Source organism: Osmerus mordax, chromosome 19 (genome assembly GCF_038355195.1).
Source record: "Osmerus mordax isolate fOsmMor3 chromosome 19, fOsmMor3.pri, whole genome shotgun sequence".
Lineage (NCBI taxonomy): Eukaryota > Metazoa > Chordata > Actinopteri > Osmeriformes > Osmeridae > Osmerus > Osmerus mordax.
Genome location: NC_090068.1, coordinates 12,480,906 through 12,496,659, shown reverse-complemented (window position 1 = coordinate 12,496,659; position 15,754 = coordinate 12,480,906). Strand labels below are relative to the sequence as shown.

Sequence of the window (15,754 nt, the reverse complement as noted above, 5' to 3'; positions counted from 1 at the left end):
GTGTGTGTGTGTGTGTGTGTGTGTGTGTGTGTGTGTGTGTGTGGGGGTGGGGGGGGGGGGTGTTTTGTCAATGTGTTTTTCCCCGCAGTCCCAACCTGCTTTTCCTATTGTGTTCTCTCAGGTACCAATTTTCTCCAATATCTCGTCCATCTTATCATTTGCTTTTTCCGTCCTCCTCCTCCTTCCATTACTGTTGTCTCCAGGCCGCACGTTGTCTCCAGGCCGCACGTTGTCTCCAGGCCGCACGTTGTCTCCAGGCCGCACGTTGTCTCCAGGCCGCACGTTGTCTCCAGGCCGCACGTTGTCTCCAGGCCGCACGTTGTCTCCAGGCCGCACGTTGTCTCCTCTCCTCCCCTCTCGGCAGATGTGTGACTGTTGCATTAGCGGACAATAACTGACAATTATTTCCTTTTTCCTCCTCTTCCTCCTCCGTCTTCCTGCAGCGGTTTCGGACCGCCCCCCGCCTGTCATCAGGCAGGGCCCGGCCAATCAGACGGTGCCCGTGGACAGCACAGTGGTCCTTGGTTGCCTGGCAACAGGGACCCCCCCTCCGACGGTCCAGTGGATGAAGGACGGGGGGGTGGTGACCCCCCAGGACTCCAGGATCGCCCAGACTGACACGGGGGCGCTGCAGATCCGATACGCCAAGGTAGGGGGCGCTGCAGATCCGATACGCCAAGGTAGGGGGCGCTGTGGCTCCCACACTCTGCACCCACACAGCTCAGAGTCATGGGAGGCACTGAGGAGACATTGTGTGTGTGTGTGCTCCCTAGCTGGGCGACACGGGAGCCTACACCTGCCTGGCCTCAAGTCCCAGTGGAGAGGCGTCATGGAGGGCCTACCTGGAGGTGCAAGGTAGGAGACACACCTGAGGGGGAGGAAGAGGGGAGGAGGGGAATGAGGGAGGGAGAGACAGAGAGAGGGCAGAGCGGGATGAGGGAAGTGGGTGGCATGAAGGAGAAAGAAGCAGAAAGCGAGAGGGGGGTGAGGGAGCTAGAGAGAGAGATAGGGAGAGAGACAGAGAGGATGAAGGGAAGAACGAGAGAGAGAGTGAGTGAGTGAGAGAGAGAGAGAGTGATGGAGAGTGAGAGAGAGGGGGAGAGAGAGAGAGAGAGAGAGAGAGAGAGAGAGAGAGAGAGAGAGAGAGAGAGAGAGGGTAAAACAGAAGGTGTGTGTGTGGTGTGACGTGGACAGAATTTGGAGTGTCGATCCAGCCAGGCCGCCCCACAGACCCCGACCTGCTCCCCAGCGCCCCGTCCAGACCCGACGTGACGGAGGTCACCCGCACCTCCGTCAGCCTCTCCTGGAAGCCCCACCCCCACGCCGGGGCCACGCCCACCTCCTACGTCATCGAAGCCTTCAGGTAAGCAACAGTACAGACGCCGTCTTCCTGTCCGGTCTGCCTGGGGGAGGAAGTGACATCCGTTAACATCCGTAAAACGTGTTTGTGTTTGAAGCCACGCGTCGGGCAGCAGCTGGGTCACCCTGGCTGAGCACGTCAAGCAGGACAGCGCCGTGCTGAAGAGCCTCAAGCCCGGAGCCGTCTACCTGTTCCTGGTCCGCGCCGCCAACGCTTATGGGCTGAGCGACCCCAGCCCCATCACAGACGCCGTCCGGACCCAGGGTGAGGGGCGTCACCGGGCCAGCCTGGGCTCTCCAACCCAGCCTCCCCTCTCCTCTCTGGGCTCTGGGCTACCAGTGGGCGGGGTCTGGATGAGGGAGAGCTAGCCTGTGTTTTGACTCTCTTTCTCTCTCCCTCTCTCCCCCTTTCTCTCCCTCTCTCTCTCTCTCTCTCTCCCTCTCTCCCCCTTTCTCTCCCTCTCTCCCTCTCTCTCCCTCTCTCTTTCTCCCTCTCTCCCCCTTTCTCCCCCTCCCTCTCCCTCTCCTCCTGTAGACGCTCCTCCCACCAGCCAGGGTGTGGATCATCGTCAGATCCAGAGGGACCTGGGGGATGTGGTGGTCCACCTGCACCAGCCCACCATCCTCTCCTCCTCCTCCGTCAGGGTGCAGTGGACGGTGGGTACATCTCTCCGTCTGCCTCCCTGTCCCCGCCTGGGGCTGGAGAAGGGCTCCACGTCACCATGACGACGCCTAAATCTCACGGTTCACATCTCGACTTCTCTGACACACGGGTGTTCTGTGTTTGAGACCTAATGTGCGGATCACAGATACGGGATGTGTTGCGTCGTCCTGGGCGATGAGCTCCATGACTCGATTGTGGATGTCTCAGTCTGGATCACACCAGGTTTCTCCTCAGAAGGAGCCCGTCAGCTGTGTGGGGCAGGCTAGCACGCGGAGCTCTGGGGCTAACCAGAACCACCTGTGCTGCTGACAGAGAGAGTTTCCATCACAGCCTCGCAGAGCGGACGTTTATGGTTTCGGAGGCGTCCCTCCCTCCCTCTCCCACGAAGGGCCACGAGGTCACTTCCTGCCTGATGAATAAGCCGACCTGTGCTCGTGTTAGTGGAGCGGAAGCCGAGCGGCGCAGGAAGTCTGTGTTAGTCTGACAGACCTGAGGGAGTGTGTATGTGTCTAGGGCAGGATTCATAAAGAATACAGCATAACCCAGACACACGAGCGAGATCATCTTAAACGGCTCGAGACACCGTGAGACACCGTGACCACCGGTGTAGTCTGCGACGAGGTATTTTCTTCTTCTGTGGTTGCTGGTTAGTGGCGCCATCCAGCCGGGGTCCTAACCAGTCCCAGGCCCACAGGAAGTGGGTGAGCGTGGTGACAGGAAGTGGGTGAGCGTGAAGACCTCAGGCTGCGGTCAGCTGGGAGCTGTGGAGGATGTGTGGTAACCCAACACCTCCCCCAGGGCAGGAGGGGGCAGGAGGGGGCAGGAGGGGGCAGGAGGGGGCAGTGTGGTGAAACACCACCCTGCTCAAAGGATGTTAACCCTGTAGTATGTCCTACACAGACAGACAGGAAGTAGTATGTCCTACACAGACATACAGGAAGTAGTATGTCCTACACAGACAGACAGGAAGTAGTATGTCCTACACAGACATACAGGAAGTAGTATGTCCTACACAGACATACAGGAAGTAGTATGTACTACACAGACAGACAGGAAGTAGTATGTCCTACACAGACATACAGGAAGTAGTATGTACTAGACAGACAGACAGGAAGTAGTATGCACTACACAGACATACAGGAAGTAGTATGTACTACACAGACAGACAGGAAGTAGTATGTACTAAATAGACAGACAGGAAGTAGGAAGGAAAGGAAGTTTAGGACGCTAATATTCCTCTTGCCACCTGCTACAGCGACCACTCTCAACCCTGGTCCTCTAGATTATTGAGGCAAATCAGTGACATCATGTTGAAACATCACCCCGCGGACACGTTCCACCTGTGTGTGTTCCTGTGTGTGATCCTGATGCTGCGGTGCTGAGCTGCAATTCCCCTGTTCCTCCAGCAGGTGGAGCAGCAGTCTCCCTACATCCAGGGCTTCAAGCTGCTGTTTCGGGCGTCGGCGTCGGCGGGCCAGCCGGGCGGCCCGTGGAGCCAGGTGGAGGTGCGCTCCCCAGGGGCCGAGGGCCTGGTGGTGCCGCAGCTGAAGAAGGGCGTCACCTACGAGTTCAAGGTCCGCCCCTTCTTCGACGAGTTCCAGGGTTCCGACAGCGAGGTGAAGGTGGTGCGGACGATGGAGGAAGGTGAGGTGGATGACAGCGCTGGGGATGATGGGATGCTGGTGAGGTGGATGACAAGGCTGGAGATGAAAGGGTGGATGTTTCTGTTGGAGGAAGGTGAGGCAGGCAGGGTGTTTCTGCTGGAGGAACGTGAGGCAGGGCAGGGTGTTTCTGCTGGAGGAAGGTGAGGCAGGGCAAGGTGTTTCTGCTGGAGTAACGTGAGGCAGGTAAGGGTGTTTCTGCTGGAGGAAGGTGAGGCAGGCAGGGTGTTTCTGCTGGAGGAACGTGAGGCAGGGCAAGGTGTTTCTGCTGGAGGAACGTGAGGCAGGGCAAGGTGTTTCTGCTGGAGGAACGTGAGGCAGGGCAAGGTGTTTCTGCTGGAGGAAGGTGAGGCAGGCAGGGTGTTTCTGCTGCAGGAACGTGAGGCAGGGCAGGGTGTTTCTGCTGGAGGAAGGTGAGGCAGGGCAGGGTGTTTCTGCTGCAGGAACATGAGGCAGTGTGTCAGTCTCTTCAGGAACCAGACAGGTTTAAACGGGACGCAGTAAATGAGGTGACAGGATTAAGATGAAACGCGTACACGATATCACACTGTCGAGCTAATTGTTTGGGATTGTCAGTTGTTAGTGTGTGGTGGTTGTGATGAGAGAGAGAGAGAGAGAGAGAGAGAGAGAGAGGGAGAGGGAGAGGGAGAGAGGTGAGTGGATGCAGCAGCTGTGTAGATAAATTGCTCTGCTAATTGTTTAGTGAGTTTGTACATGGAGCTTCCAGCCCAGACAACAGACAGGGCTGATTTCATTATGTTTAGCCACACAGTGAGTAAACTCCTGAGACCACAGCACAGCTGAATCCCCCTAATTACTCTCATCAGGTGACGAGCTCCACGGTGACACACACACACACTTACACTAGTGTGTGTACGTGTTATTTCAAAGCCACTTCACGACTGGCCACAATTCAAACCAACAATAATACCTGTTTTGACAACATGATAATCACAAATACTTACACGTTTTTAAATATTCAGATCGTAACAAACTGTAAACATTAGCCTCGTTCGGAATAGGGATAGGAGTGTGGAGATGTTCAGCTGTCGAGTGATTGTGACATCAGAGGCTCTAAGCTGTCAGTTAGGATCCTTTCATGTAGCTGAGAGAGAGAGAGAGACAGAGAGAGAGAGAGAGAGAGAGAGAGATGGCAGACGGCAGACAGGACGAACCAAGAGCTCGATCACGTGACCAAGGTGTCTTTGATGTTCTTGTCTGTCTAACTTCCTGTCCCCCTCCCCTCCCCCCCTCAGCCCCCAGTGGAGCCCCCCGGGGCGTTACCGTGATGAAGAGTGATGCCAATGGGACCGCCATCCTGGTCGCCTGGCAACCGCCTCCTGAAGAAGAGCAGAACGGATTGGTCCAGGAGTACAAGGTGTGGGGGGGGCAAAACCAAACCTTGCACACACCTCTCTCTCTCTCTTTCTCTCTCTTTCATATTTGTGAAATCAGATTTTTGTTGAGAGAGATCGCCCTCATCTGGACACAAATGATATGGCACCATTCAAGAAACACGGTTTGACTTCCTGATTATGTTAGTCTTTCCCTTGTTCCCTGACGTTGCTCGTCACTGTTCTGCCACACCCACAGATCTGGTGCCTAGGCAACGAGAGCCGTTACCACGTTAACCGGACGGTGGATGGCTCCACCTTCTCCGTGGTGATCCCCAGCGTGGCGACGGGAATACGCTACAGCGTGGAGGTTGCCGCTAGCAACGGAGCGGGGCCGGGGGTGAAGAGTGATGTCACCTTCTTTCAGCTAGGTGAGCTTCCTGTCCAGGGGTCAACCTCAGGTGACATCAGCACACTAAAGCACTAAACTCTGTGTGTTTATGACTTCATACCTTTTACTTGACATAACTGTACAGCACTTCAGCCAACCATGGTTGTTTTTAAACATGCTCTATTGATAGATATTGATTGATTGATACCTGTATGGTGGCCAACCCTTCCTGTGTGTGTAAATGCCTTGTGATAACTGCACAGGCGGCAAAAACACATGGAGGATGAACATTTTGACCACACGCCAAACATGGTCAAGTGTCCAATTCACAGAATTAGATAAACACAATTAGAACATGAACAGGAGATGGCGCCAGAGGCTTGGGCCTATCACAAGAGGATGCAGACCAAAGACCAATCAGAAGAGGGTGTGGATCGAAGGTTTAACCTTGTGTCAATCTCCTCTGGTCTCACGCTCTGCTGCTCATGAAGCTGTGGTGACTAGAACTAGTTCACAGACCACCCAAGCACTGAGCCCTCCAGACCAGCTCCCCTCCAGACCAGCTCCCCTCCAGACCAGCTCCTCTCCAGACCAGCTCCTCTCCAGACCAGCTCCCCTCCAGACCAGCTCCCCTCCAGACCAGCTCCTCTCCAGACCAGCTCCCCTCCAGACCAGTTCCCCTCCAGACCAGCTCCCCTCCAGACCAGCTCCCCTCCAGACCAGCTCCTCTCCAGACCAGCTCCCCTCCAGACCAGCTCCCCTCCAGACCAGCTCCTCTCCAGACCAGCTCCCCTCCAGACCAGCTCCCCTCCAGACCAGCTCCCCTCCAGACCAGCTCCTCTCCAGACCAGCTCCTCTCCAGACCAGCTCCCCTCCAGACCAGCTCCCCTCCAGACCAGCTCCCCTCCAGACCAGCTCCCCTCCAGACCAGCTCCCCTCCAGACCAGCTCCCCTCCAGACCAGCTCCTCTCCAGACCAGCTCCCCTCCAGACCAGCTCCCCTCCAGACCAGCTCCTCTCCAGACCAGCTCCTCTCCAGACCAGCTCCCCTCCAGACCAGCTCCTCTCCAGACCAGCTCCCCTCCAGACCAGCTCCTCTCCAGACCAGCTCCTTCTCTCTCTGATGTGGAGAGCAGGACTGTCTAGAGGGAGCAGAGCTGGATCCACGTATCCTGTTTCCTTGTTGTAGCTGGCTTCTTCTCTCTAATGTATCAGCTTTGACCCTCCTCAGGTCTGGCTGTCCATGCTTTCATCTGCAGCAGGTATTGATCTTTTATCTGGAACATACTTGTAAAGCAGAGTGTGTCTCGTCTCCCCTCCTCTCCCTCAGACTCTGCAGGTCAGATGATGGAGAGCTGGGAGGATAGGGACACGCTGTCCCAGATCTCTGACGTGGTCAAGCAGCCGGCGTTCATCGCTGGCATCGGCGCCACCTGCTGGCTGGTGCTCATGGTGTTCAGCGTGTGGCTGTACCGCCACCGCAAGAAGAGGAGCGGCCTGAGCAGCAGCTACGCCGGCATCCGCAAGGGTGTGTGTGTGGGGGGGGCAGTGTGTGTGTGGGAGTGTGTGTGTGTGGGGGGGGGGGCAGTGTGTGTGTGGGAATGTGTGTGTGTGTGGGGGGGGGCAGTGTGTGTGTGGGAGGGGCAGTGTGTGTGTGTGTGTGGGAGGGGCAGTGTGCGTGGGAGGGGCAGTGTGTGTGTGTATGGGGCAGTGTGTGTGTGTGTGTGTGGCAACTTGGCAACATTAAGTATACTTACCTAACCTGGAAACATTAAGTATACTTACCAAACCTGGCAACATTAAGTATACTTACCTAACCTGGCAACATTAAGTATACATACCCAACTTGGCAACATTAAAATGACTTAGTCCAACTTGGCAACATTAAAATGACTTAGTCCAACCTGGCAACCCAGCCAGGGACTGACAAGTGAGAGAGAAGCCTGAGCCCTCTGTGTGAGAGGAATAACCCCCTCTATCCGCCTCACATTCAGACTTGTCAGACGTGTTGGCTGTGACAAGCCGGCTGGTCTCCAGCTTTCATCTCCAGCCCCCCACGAGCCACATAACCAGATGACATCTGATTGGTCTAATCTTGCTGGCGACTCGGAGAGCTCAAAGACGAGAGACGAGAAGACGTCTGTCTGTCCCCTCCCAGATCACGCTAACATTCACAGGCTGACATTTAGCAGCTCATTTGCAGGGTGGCGCTGCCTGCTCTAACCCAGTTATCGGCTGGCCTGTCAGCCTGTAGCTCTGTCAGCTACCTCTGGTGGCCCCTCTCTCTCTCTGCCCTGACTCCCGGCTGACCCCCGTCACCACACAACACCAGGTGTGCCCACTGGGAACAACTAGTGATAGAGCAGGATCACCTGGATGTGTGTGTGTGTGTGTGTGTGTGTGTGTGTGCTTGTTCAGCTACCCTTGTGGGGAACAAAAATGCAATAAATAACTTGTCTCCTTCTCTCCTTGTCCTCTCTCCTCTTCCTCCCTCCACAGTCCCGTCCTTCACCTTCACACCCACAGGTACGTGATAACGTGCTCGACTGTAAAGAACGTACTGTACTCTGCGCTCCAGGATTATCATCTGTGAATACAAGTAGAACTTGATATAAACTGTAGAACTTGAAGTAGAGGATTTATAGAGATGGGATCGGACTAGTTGTGAGCGCTTAGAGATACACACAGCACAGAACCTTCTCACTTGCTGCATAGTTAGACGGTTTATTCATGTTGACACCTGCTCGGCTACGGTTTGAGATGAGGACATGTTAAAACACTGAGTCACTCTCTCTCTCTGTGACAAGAAGTTAGCCAGTCACAACAGACTTCGCCCCCTTGCCCCCTCCCCCCCTCCCATGTGGTCAGTCCTCTTCAGGAGGAGTCTGGAGGTGAGAGGTATTTATCCAGGTTGTTGAAGTGACTCATGCAGGAGCCGGGGTTGGACTGAAGCGCTGGCCTTTGTTACGCTGGGGGGCAGGGATCACGTTTAACAAGCTCTCACACTGATCCGGTCTGCTCTAGTGTTTATGTACACCTCTCAACACCTAGTGCCCCTGGGGCAGGGTACTAGTGTGTGTGTGTATGACTCACGGCAATCAGCATGTACCTACAGTAACAGTTATGATCGCTGCATGAGTCAGTCATTGTGTAAGGACAGCTCTCTGCGAGTAAACAATGACACATCAAAACAGCCATGTTGGCCCTGCCGCCCAGGCCTGTCTCCCGTGCTTCCCTGGACAGTGTGGGGACTGTGTTTGGACAGTGTGTCCTGCTGTGGTCTAAGGACTGTCCCGTCTGTGTTTCAGTGGCCTACCAGAGGGGGGGGGAGTCGGTGTGCAGTGCTGTCAGGTAAGGGTCCTCCGCCGTTACTCACAGAACATTCTCAGTCCTCACCAGGCTGTATGGATAGTTGATATCAATTCAAGTTTTATTCGTGTCAAAGACGGTTTCATACACGCCCAAAGAACTGCCCCTCAGCCAACAAAAACCCTCAAGGAAGACAAGGAAAAACTCCACTCAACTCAGAGAAAATAGTTTCGGAAACCTGGAGAGGAGTGTTTAGTTTTGGACACAAGCGTTTGCTAAATGAGGAAAATATATATGTGAGCATTTTGATGAGGCTGTTCAGTGCACTGACCTTCCTCAATCACCAGGGGGAGTGCTCTCCCTGTCACACAGAAAGAGAAATACACTTTACTTCCAATATCTGGTTCTCTCATGGCTCCTGGTCCTGGTGAGAGGGAGATGTCAGGCTTGCGTGTTGACGTGTGTGTGTGTGTGTGTGTGGTGACAGGCCTGGTCTCCTGAATATGGGGGATTCGGTGAACCAGCCCTGGCTTCCGGACTCGTGGCCCAACGCTTGTGCCAACCACAAGGACTGCAGCATCAACTGCTGCAACACGGGCAACGGCACCAGCGACAGCAACATGACCACCTACAGCCGCCCAGGTGAGTACATGCAGGGGTCAGGGGGCAGGGCAGGGGGCAGGGCGAATCACAGTTGGATACGAGGATACAGAACCAAAGATAGGTTTAGAGACAGAGACCTATGACAGAGGTTCAGGGCAGTGACGTCCGGTGTGATTGGCTGACGTGTTTCCCCTCCCTTGTGATTGGCTCCTCCAGCCGACTGCATCGCCAACTACGGCGGGCAGCTGGACAAGGCCGGGGGCGTACTGGAGTCGGACTCGGCGGTCTACAGCGACGTGGACCTCACCAACAAACTCAACGAGCTGACCACCTTCAACAACCCCAGCCTGTGCTTCCTGGGTCCCGGGGCCCCCCTGCCCCCCACCCCGTACGAGCCCACCCCCTACGCCACCACCCAGCTCATCCAGTCCAACATCCTCAACAAGGGGGCCGGCGGGGGGGCCGGGGGCCCCCCTGACCTGCGCTGCTGGGGCCAGCCCCCCGTCCAGCCCCCCAGGACCAGGGACATGAACCCCCAGTACAACATTCTGGAGCAGAACCGCCTCAACAAAGGTGTGTGTGGTTCTGCAGGTGTGTGTGTGTGTCAGAGGGGTGGTTGAGCGTATGTCCAGACCTCTAGGACGATGACTCACCAAGGTAGTCTAATCCTCCTGCTCTGCCTCCAGACCACTACAGAGGAGGGGAGGGGCCCATGCAGGCCACTATACCCTACAGCCAGCCCCACAACCAGCCCCACAACCAGGCCCACAGCCAGGCCCTCAACCAGGCTCATGACCACAGCACTGGAGGGTCACATCACAGCTCAGACAGGGGAAGCAACAGCACTTCCGGTGAGACACACACACACACAGTTCTAGCAATTCCCATCCCAAATCAGGTAACGTGTGAGCTAAGTGTGTTTGGTGTGTTGTCCTTACAGGGAGCCAGGGTCATAAGAAGGGGACTCGCACGCCCAAACTGCCCAAGCAGAGTGCAGTGAGCTGGGGTGAAAGTCTGCCCCCGCCCCCCGTCAACCCTCCACCAAGCAGGAGTTGTGACGAATACTCCCTGCCCATGGACAAGAGGTGAATAACACACACACACACACACACATACTGTTCACACACACACACACATACTGTTCACACACACACACACACACACACTGATACATTGTTCACACACACAGAAAATATACTGTACTCAGATACAGATATGACCCTCTCCCTCCTGCCCCCCCCTCCCACCCAGGTTCACCCCAGACCTGCCCCATGTGAGCTCCTGCCCCATGCTGCCCCCCAGGATGTTCCTGCACCAGGACCACATGGAAGAAGAGGAGGAGGAGGAGGAGGGGGGGGAGGAGCAGGGGGACAGGTGTCCCACCCCCCCTGTGAGGGGCGTGGCCTCCTCCCCCACCGTGTCGTACGGCCACCAGTCCACGGCCACCCTCACCCCCTCCCCCCAGGACGAGCTGCACCACGGCCTTCTGAATGGGGCCAGCCACAGCAGGTAGGCCCCCGCTCCACACACACCACGCCTGCTCAACACAGTTACATTCACATATAGATGTACGAAGAGCAACGCAAGGCTCAGTTTGAGCCCCAACACTTCCTGTGTCGGTTGCCGGGTTACAGTGTTGTAGTTCTGGGGTTCATGTTTGATCGTTGCGTCCTCTCCCTCTGCAGGCAACACACATCCAGCCCCCCTTCCCCTCCCAGACCTCTCTCCCCCACACACACCTACGGATACATCTCCAGCCCTCCAGGCCTGGACCCCGACGGCCAGGAGGAAGAGGAGGAGGAGGAGGAGGAGGAAGGAGGGGAGTTGGAAACCGACCCTGAGATGACCCAGGGTCACTACCACCAGAACCTCCAGGCCCACCCCCACCCCCGCCAGCACCCTCCCCCACGCAGGCTGCCCCTCCGGGGGTTGGAGCAGACACCGGCGTCCAGCGTGGGAGACCTGGACAGCTCGGTGACGGGCTCCATGATCAACGGCTGGGGCTCGGCGTCCGAGGAGGACAACGCCTCGTCTGGGCGCTCCAGCGCCGTCAGCTCCTCCGACGGCTCCTTCTTCACCGACGCAGACTTCGCCCCGGCGGCCGGCCACACCGGGGACTACGGGGCGCTGCGCTGTGCCCGTCTGCCGGAGGACTGCGTTCCCGGTGAGACCCGGACAGACACACTCCAGTGTATATATAGAGGACAAAATCTTTTTGAATGTAATCATAGAAATGCAAAACAAATGCTGACTGTCCTCCTCTTCCTCCCAGGACGAAGGCCGTTGCGTCCCAGCAGCCCCCTGTCCACTGACAGCAACATGAGCGCTGCCATCCAGCACAAGAGACCGCCCCGGAAACACAAGCAGCACCCGCTCCCCACGGGCCACCAGCCCCCCACGGGCCACCAGCCCCCCCTGGGCCACCCGCCCGACCACGACGGTAGGAACCACACACACACACACACACACATGTTGATGCGCGAAAATATTTGTAATGAGCTTCTGGTTGGCAGTACAGTCAGAAAGTGTGACTGAGTGTGTCTGTTCTGCTCCCAGACCCCTGCATGCCCCTGCAATCCCCCGGCCACCATGCCTCCAGGGAGGGCTACGAGGTGCGGGGCGCCACCCTGCCCAAGATGGGCTCTGGAGAGGCCCGGGGCCGGAGGGGGAGCGCGGGGGGCCACAAGACGAGGGAGAGCTCTGTGGAGAGACAAGCCCAGGACAAGCTCAGGAGGGGGGGCAAGGCCAGGCTGCACACAGGTACTGGGTCTCCCACCAAGCCCTCTCCCTGCTCAGGTGCTCATTCCTAAAAACTGTGTTGTGTTCTTTCTGACATTTAGTACGCTGTATAATGTTGATGATCGATATGTGACCAGCTAATGTGTGAGTGTGTGTCTGTGTCAGGTTCGGAGGACATCCCCCCCTACAGCCGCCCATCCTTCCCCTCGCTGCAGAGCCAGAGGGGGACCGGGGGCCCCAGGAGGAGGGGGGAGGGGGGCCCAGGGCCCCGCAGGGCCCCCTCTGACTTCCAGCCTCAGGAGGAGGAGCTGGAGGTGAGGCTCCCTCGCTGTGTCAGCACAACTGTATGAGGACATGATCAAGTTTATACTGCGTTAATGTGGAGGAATTCAGCATGCGGTGCTGTGCAAAAGTCATAAGCACAAGTATTATTTTTTTTTATGACATCTTAAGCAAGTAAATGAAAAGACTAAATAATCGAAAACATCAGAAACCTAACACTTATGCCTAAGACTTATGCACAGTACTGTATTTATATCTATATATAGTATACATACTATATATGGTGTAATATTCTAGAATATTATACATTTATGAAAATGAGATTCACTCATTTTCATGATGCATAGTATCCCAGTTGAGTTGTTATTAGGTGTGTTAAAGGTATGTGACTGTTTATACTGATTCTAAACGTGCATTTTATAAACAGCTTCTGGAGAGCTGAGGAGCTGAGGAGCAGGACAGGAAACTCCCACAATCCTTCATTTCAAGAGAAGGATATGACATCGAAGTTCTGCAACGATTATGTAAATGACTTTTCCTATCATCAACAGAAGAAAAAATAACTGAACAATACTTAATATCGATTTTTTTCGTACTACAATTTCTCATTTGATGTTCATCTTAAAAAAAAAACTTAAAAAAGAATGTGAGAAAAAGGTGTCCATTTTGACAGAGCCAGTGCAGTCTCTGGTTTGACGTACAATGTGATCATTGTTTACTTGAGTTATTGTTTAACCGGCACTGTGGTACGCTGGTTCGTGATGTGAGGTAAACTCCATGCTCATTAGCTGGCTGTTGTGAGTGTAAACAGAGACGTCTGATTGGTCTGATTCCCCTGTTATTTGACTGTAATCAGTGCCATTGGTCGCTGTCAATGCCCTCCATCTTGTAAATTGTTAAGTCATTTTACAGCCACAGAATTGCTACAATGCGATCTTCGGTTTGTTTTCTATGTATTTTTGTAATGCACTGTTAATGTTTTGTTATCGATGTTGGTCTTGTCAACGTGCGTTATTTGTTCTACTTTGGTTTTAAAAGCACAATCACTTAAAAAACTTTATTTTAAACCATTATTCTATACAAAGTTCCGACTTATCTGAGGGACAACGACAAGTCTTTTTAAATCGGTTTCTGCGTTCGATAAGACGACAGCTCTTATCGCTCTGCTTCTACCGGGGTTGCTCGACGGGACGAGAACGTTCCGGCTGACCCGAGTTTTGCGCGAGCCCCGGTTTCTATCTAGTCAGATGGAGGCGGCATCCAAAGCAGCAAGACACACAGATGTGTATCCTAAAGCAAACTGCTGTGTCAGTGTCGTTAAGCGGTGAACATATTTCCCTCACGTCTTCAAATGCACTTAGGGAGTTAGGGACAAGGGGACTGTGAGAGAGAGAGAGAAACGTTATCTACAGAGACACGGCCCTCCGGTTTCTTCTCATCTCTCCGTAGATAAAGCTAAAGACGGCACCGTCTGTTGATGAGCGGGGGAGTGTCAGTTCTCTGTCGGGTGGGAAATTATCAGCGTCCCTTAGCGGATTCCAAACAGACTTCCAGCTGAGATTCCCCCACCACAGAGAGGGAGGAACTGTTGTCAAGATGGACGCCGTGACGAAGATGAATGTCCAGGACGGAAGCTTCGGTCTGTGCCTATAGGCCTTGTACTGTCTGTCAAGACTGAAGCAAACTTTGGGTCTCGTCAGTGTCATTCAGTGGTTTTATTCAGCAGTGTTCTCTTTCTGTAGGGAAATCCAGTCTTTGTTTGGGATTTGTCATGTTTAAGGAGGTGTATGTCAGCGTTGCTTACAATGGGGGGGGGGAAACATTGTCATTTTTAAAACATTATTTATTATTAAAATGTCTTCAAATACCCATGTTTTTTAATGATTTTTTTCTGTCAGTTCCAAAGTCTTGTAGTCAGTATCTTCCTGTTCCTGATGTTTGCCCCCATTTCAAGGTTATTTGAATTTGCCACTGGTACAAGGACAGGTATATCGGGAGTCTTTAGCACCTGTTCAAGCCTCAGTCTGAGGGGAGATGGGAAGGATGTGGAACGGAGTATGAAGAGAGAGAGAAGTAAAGTGCGTGTCACCCTAAAGAGAGTCTTTCTGAGACACGCTGCTTAATTAACCTCCCTGCATAATATACATAATAGCATAATTCATCAAGTTACATTACATTTAGTCATTTAGCAGACGCTCTTATCCAGAGCGACTTACAGTAAGTACAGGGACATTCCCCCGAGGCAAGTAGGGTGAAGTGTCTTGCCCAAGGACACAACGTCAGTGTGCACGACCGGGAATGGAACTGGCAACCTTCAGATTACTAGCCCGGTTCCCTCACCGCTCAGCCACCTGACTCCCTTAGTTAATTTTAGTTTGGAACTGAATTCTAATAAACTTAAACTGAACATAATATTATGAAACAATTTGATCATCACTGAAAGCTAAACTCCACATTTGTAATCGAATCGTAGTCGCAGAGTTTGCTGAGGTTACAGTCTTCTAAAAAGAAATACCTTTTGTCAGTTTTATTTATAAGTTGAGTTTTATTTATGTCGAAGAGCAAAAATTGAGCTAAGAAGATCCTTCAGACAGATTTGAATATATGACCCCTCACACAGTAGCCCACATCCTTCACCACTGAGCTATCAGGGATCATCACAATCTCCACTCAACATTTAAATTTTACATTGAACTATCTAGTGGTAACAACCTACAGAGTTGGGGTGTCAGAAAACCAGAAGAAAGCAGGGCTCCCCTGTTAGCTCAGTGGGTTAGTTTGCATGCTCTGAAAACTTGGGCAGTACTGCAACAGCCTGGGTTCAAATCCAGCCTTCACCCTTTTCTGTGTCTTCCTCCCTCTCCATTCTTTTCCTGTCACACTTCAGTTAACTGTCCAATACATAATGTCAAACACAATCCACAACTACATAAACTGAGGGAAATAACCACACAACAACTTGAATCTTTTCATTTTTTTTGTCGGTTTTGTGATTTTTTTCTTTATTAAGGAAAAAGCATAATTACTACAAATTACAAATAACACTAATAGCGAATCACATCAGCCTACAAAGCAGATATTATGAATATGAAATGTTATAATACATCTCATTTAAGTATTTTCAATGTTTCCATTTTTATGGGCACAAATAAGTTGTTGAGGCGCTAACAAATAAAACAAATGAGAAACAGTCAGACGAGACTCTAACCTTCTTTACGTTCCACTTTTCTGCTGAGGGGAACCAGTTTGGCATTATTGTCAGGATGACAAATTGCATATTTAACTTACATAAACTTCAGGGTGCCAAGCTTGTGTTCAGACAAGATGGTATGGTTGCTTACTGTCAGATGAGGTACTGAGTGATCTTACATTTACATTTAGTCATTTAGCAGACGCTCTTATCCAGAGCGACT

General features: G+C 53.1%; 1 protein-coding gene across 2 annotated transcripts; it reads left to right on the top strand.

Annotated features, from left to right (window-relative positions):
* Window positions 1-476: 476 nt before the first annotated feature.
* LOC136962784 (roundabout homolog 1-like) lies at window positions 477-14,151 on the top strand. 2 transcript variants are annotated; one of them, XM_067256674.1, is made up of 21 exons: window positions 477-649; window positions 774-855; window positions 1,195-1,363; window positions 1,458-1,624; window positions 1,895-2,016; window positions 3,433-3,667; window positions 4,941-5,062; window positions 5,278-5,449; window positions 6,739-6,936; window positions 7,908-7,934; window positions 8,717-8,759; window positions 9,205-9,359; window positions 9,537-9,893; window positions 10,007-10,171; window positions 10,261-10,405; window positions 10,572-10,829; window positions 11,006-11,484; window positions 11,593-11,760; window positions 11,877-12,080; window positions 12,225-12,373; window positions 12,769-14,151. In XM_067256674.1, exons 1-21 carry the CDS (start codon window positions 566-568, stop codon window positions 12,781-12,783), a joined length of 3,516 nt encoding a protein of 1,171 aa, XP_067112775.1. In that variant the 5' UTR covers window positions 477-565; the 3' UTR covers window positions 12,784-14,151. The 2 variants fall into 2 exon arrangements, with proteins under 2 accessions (XP_067112775.1, XP_067112773.1); XM_067256672.1 differs by having other exon boundaries at window positions 9,537-9,911.
* Window positions 14,152-15,754: the final 1,603 nt, after the last annotated feature.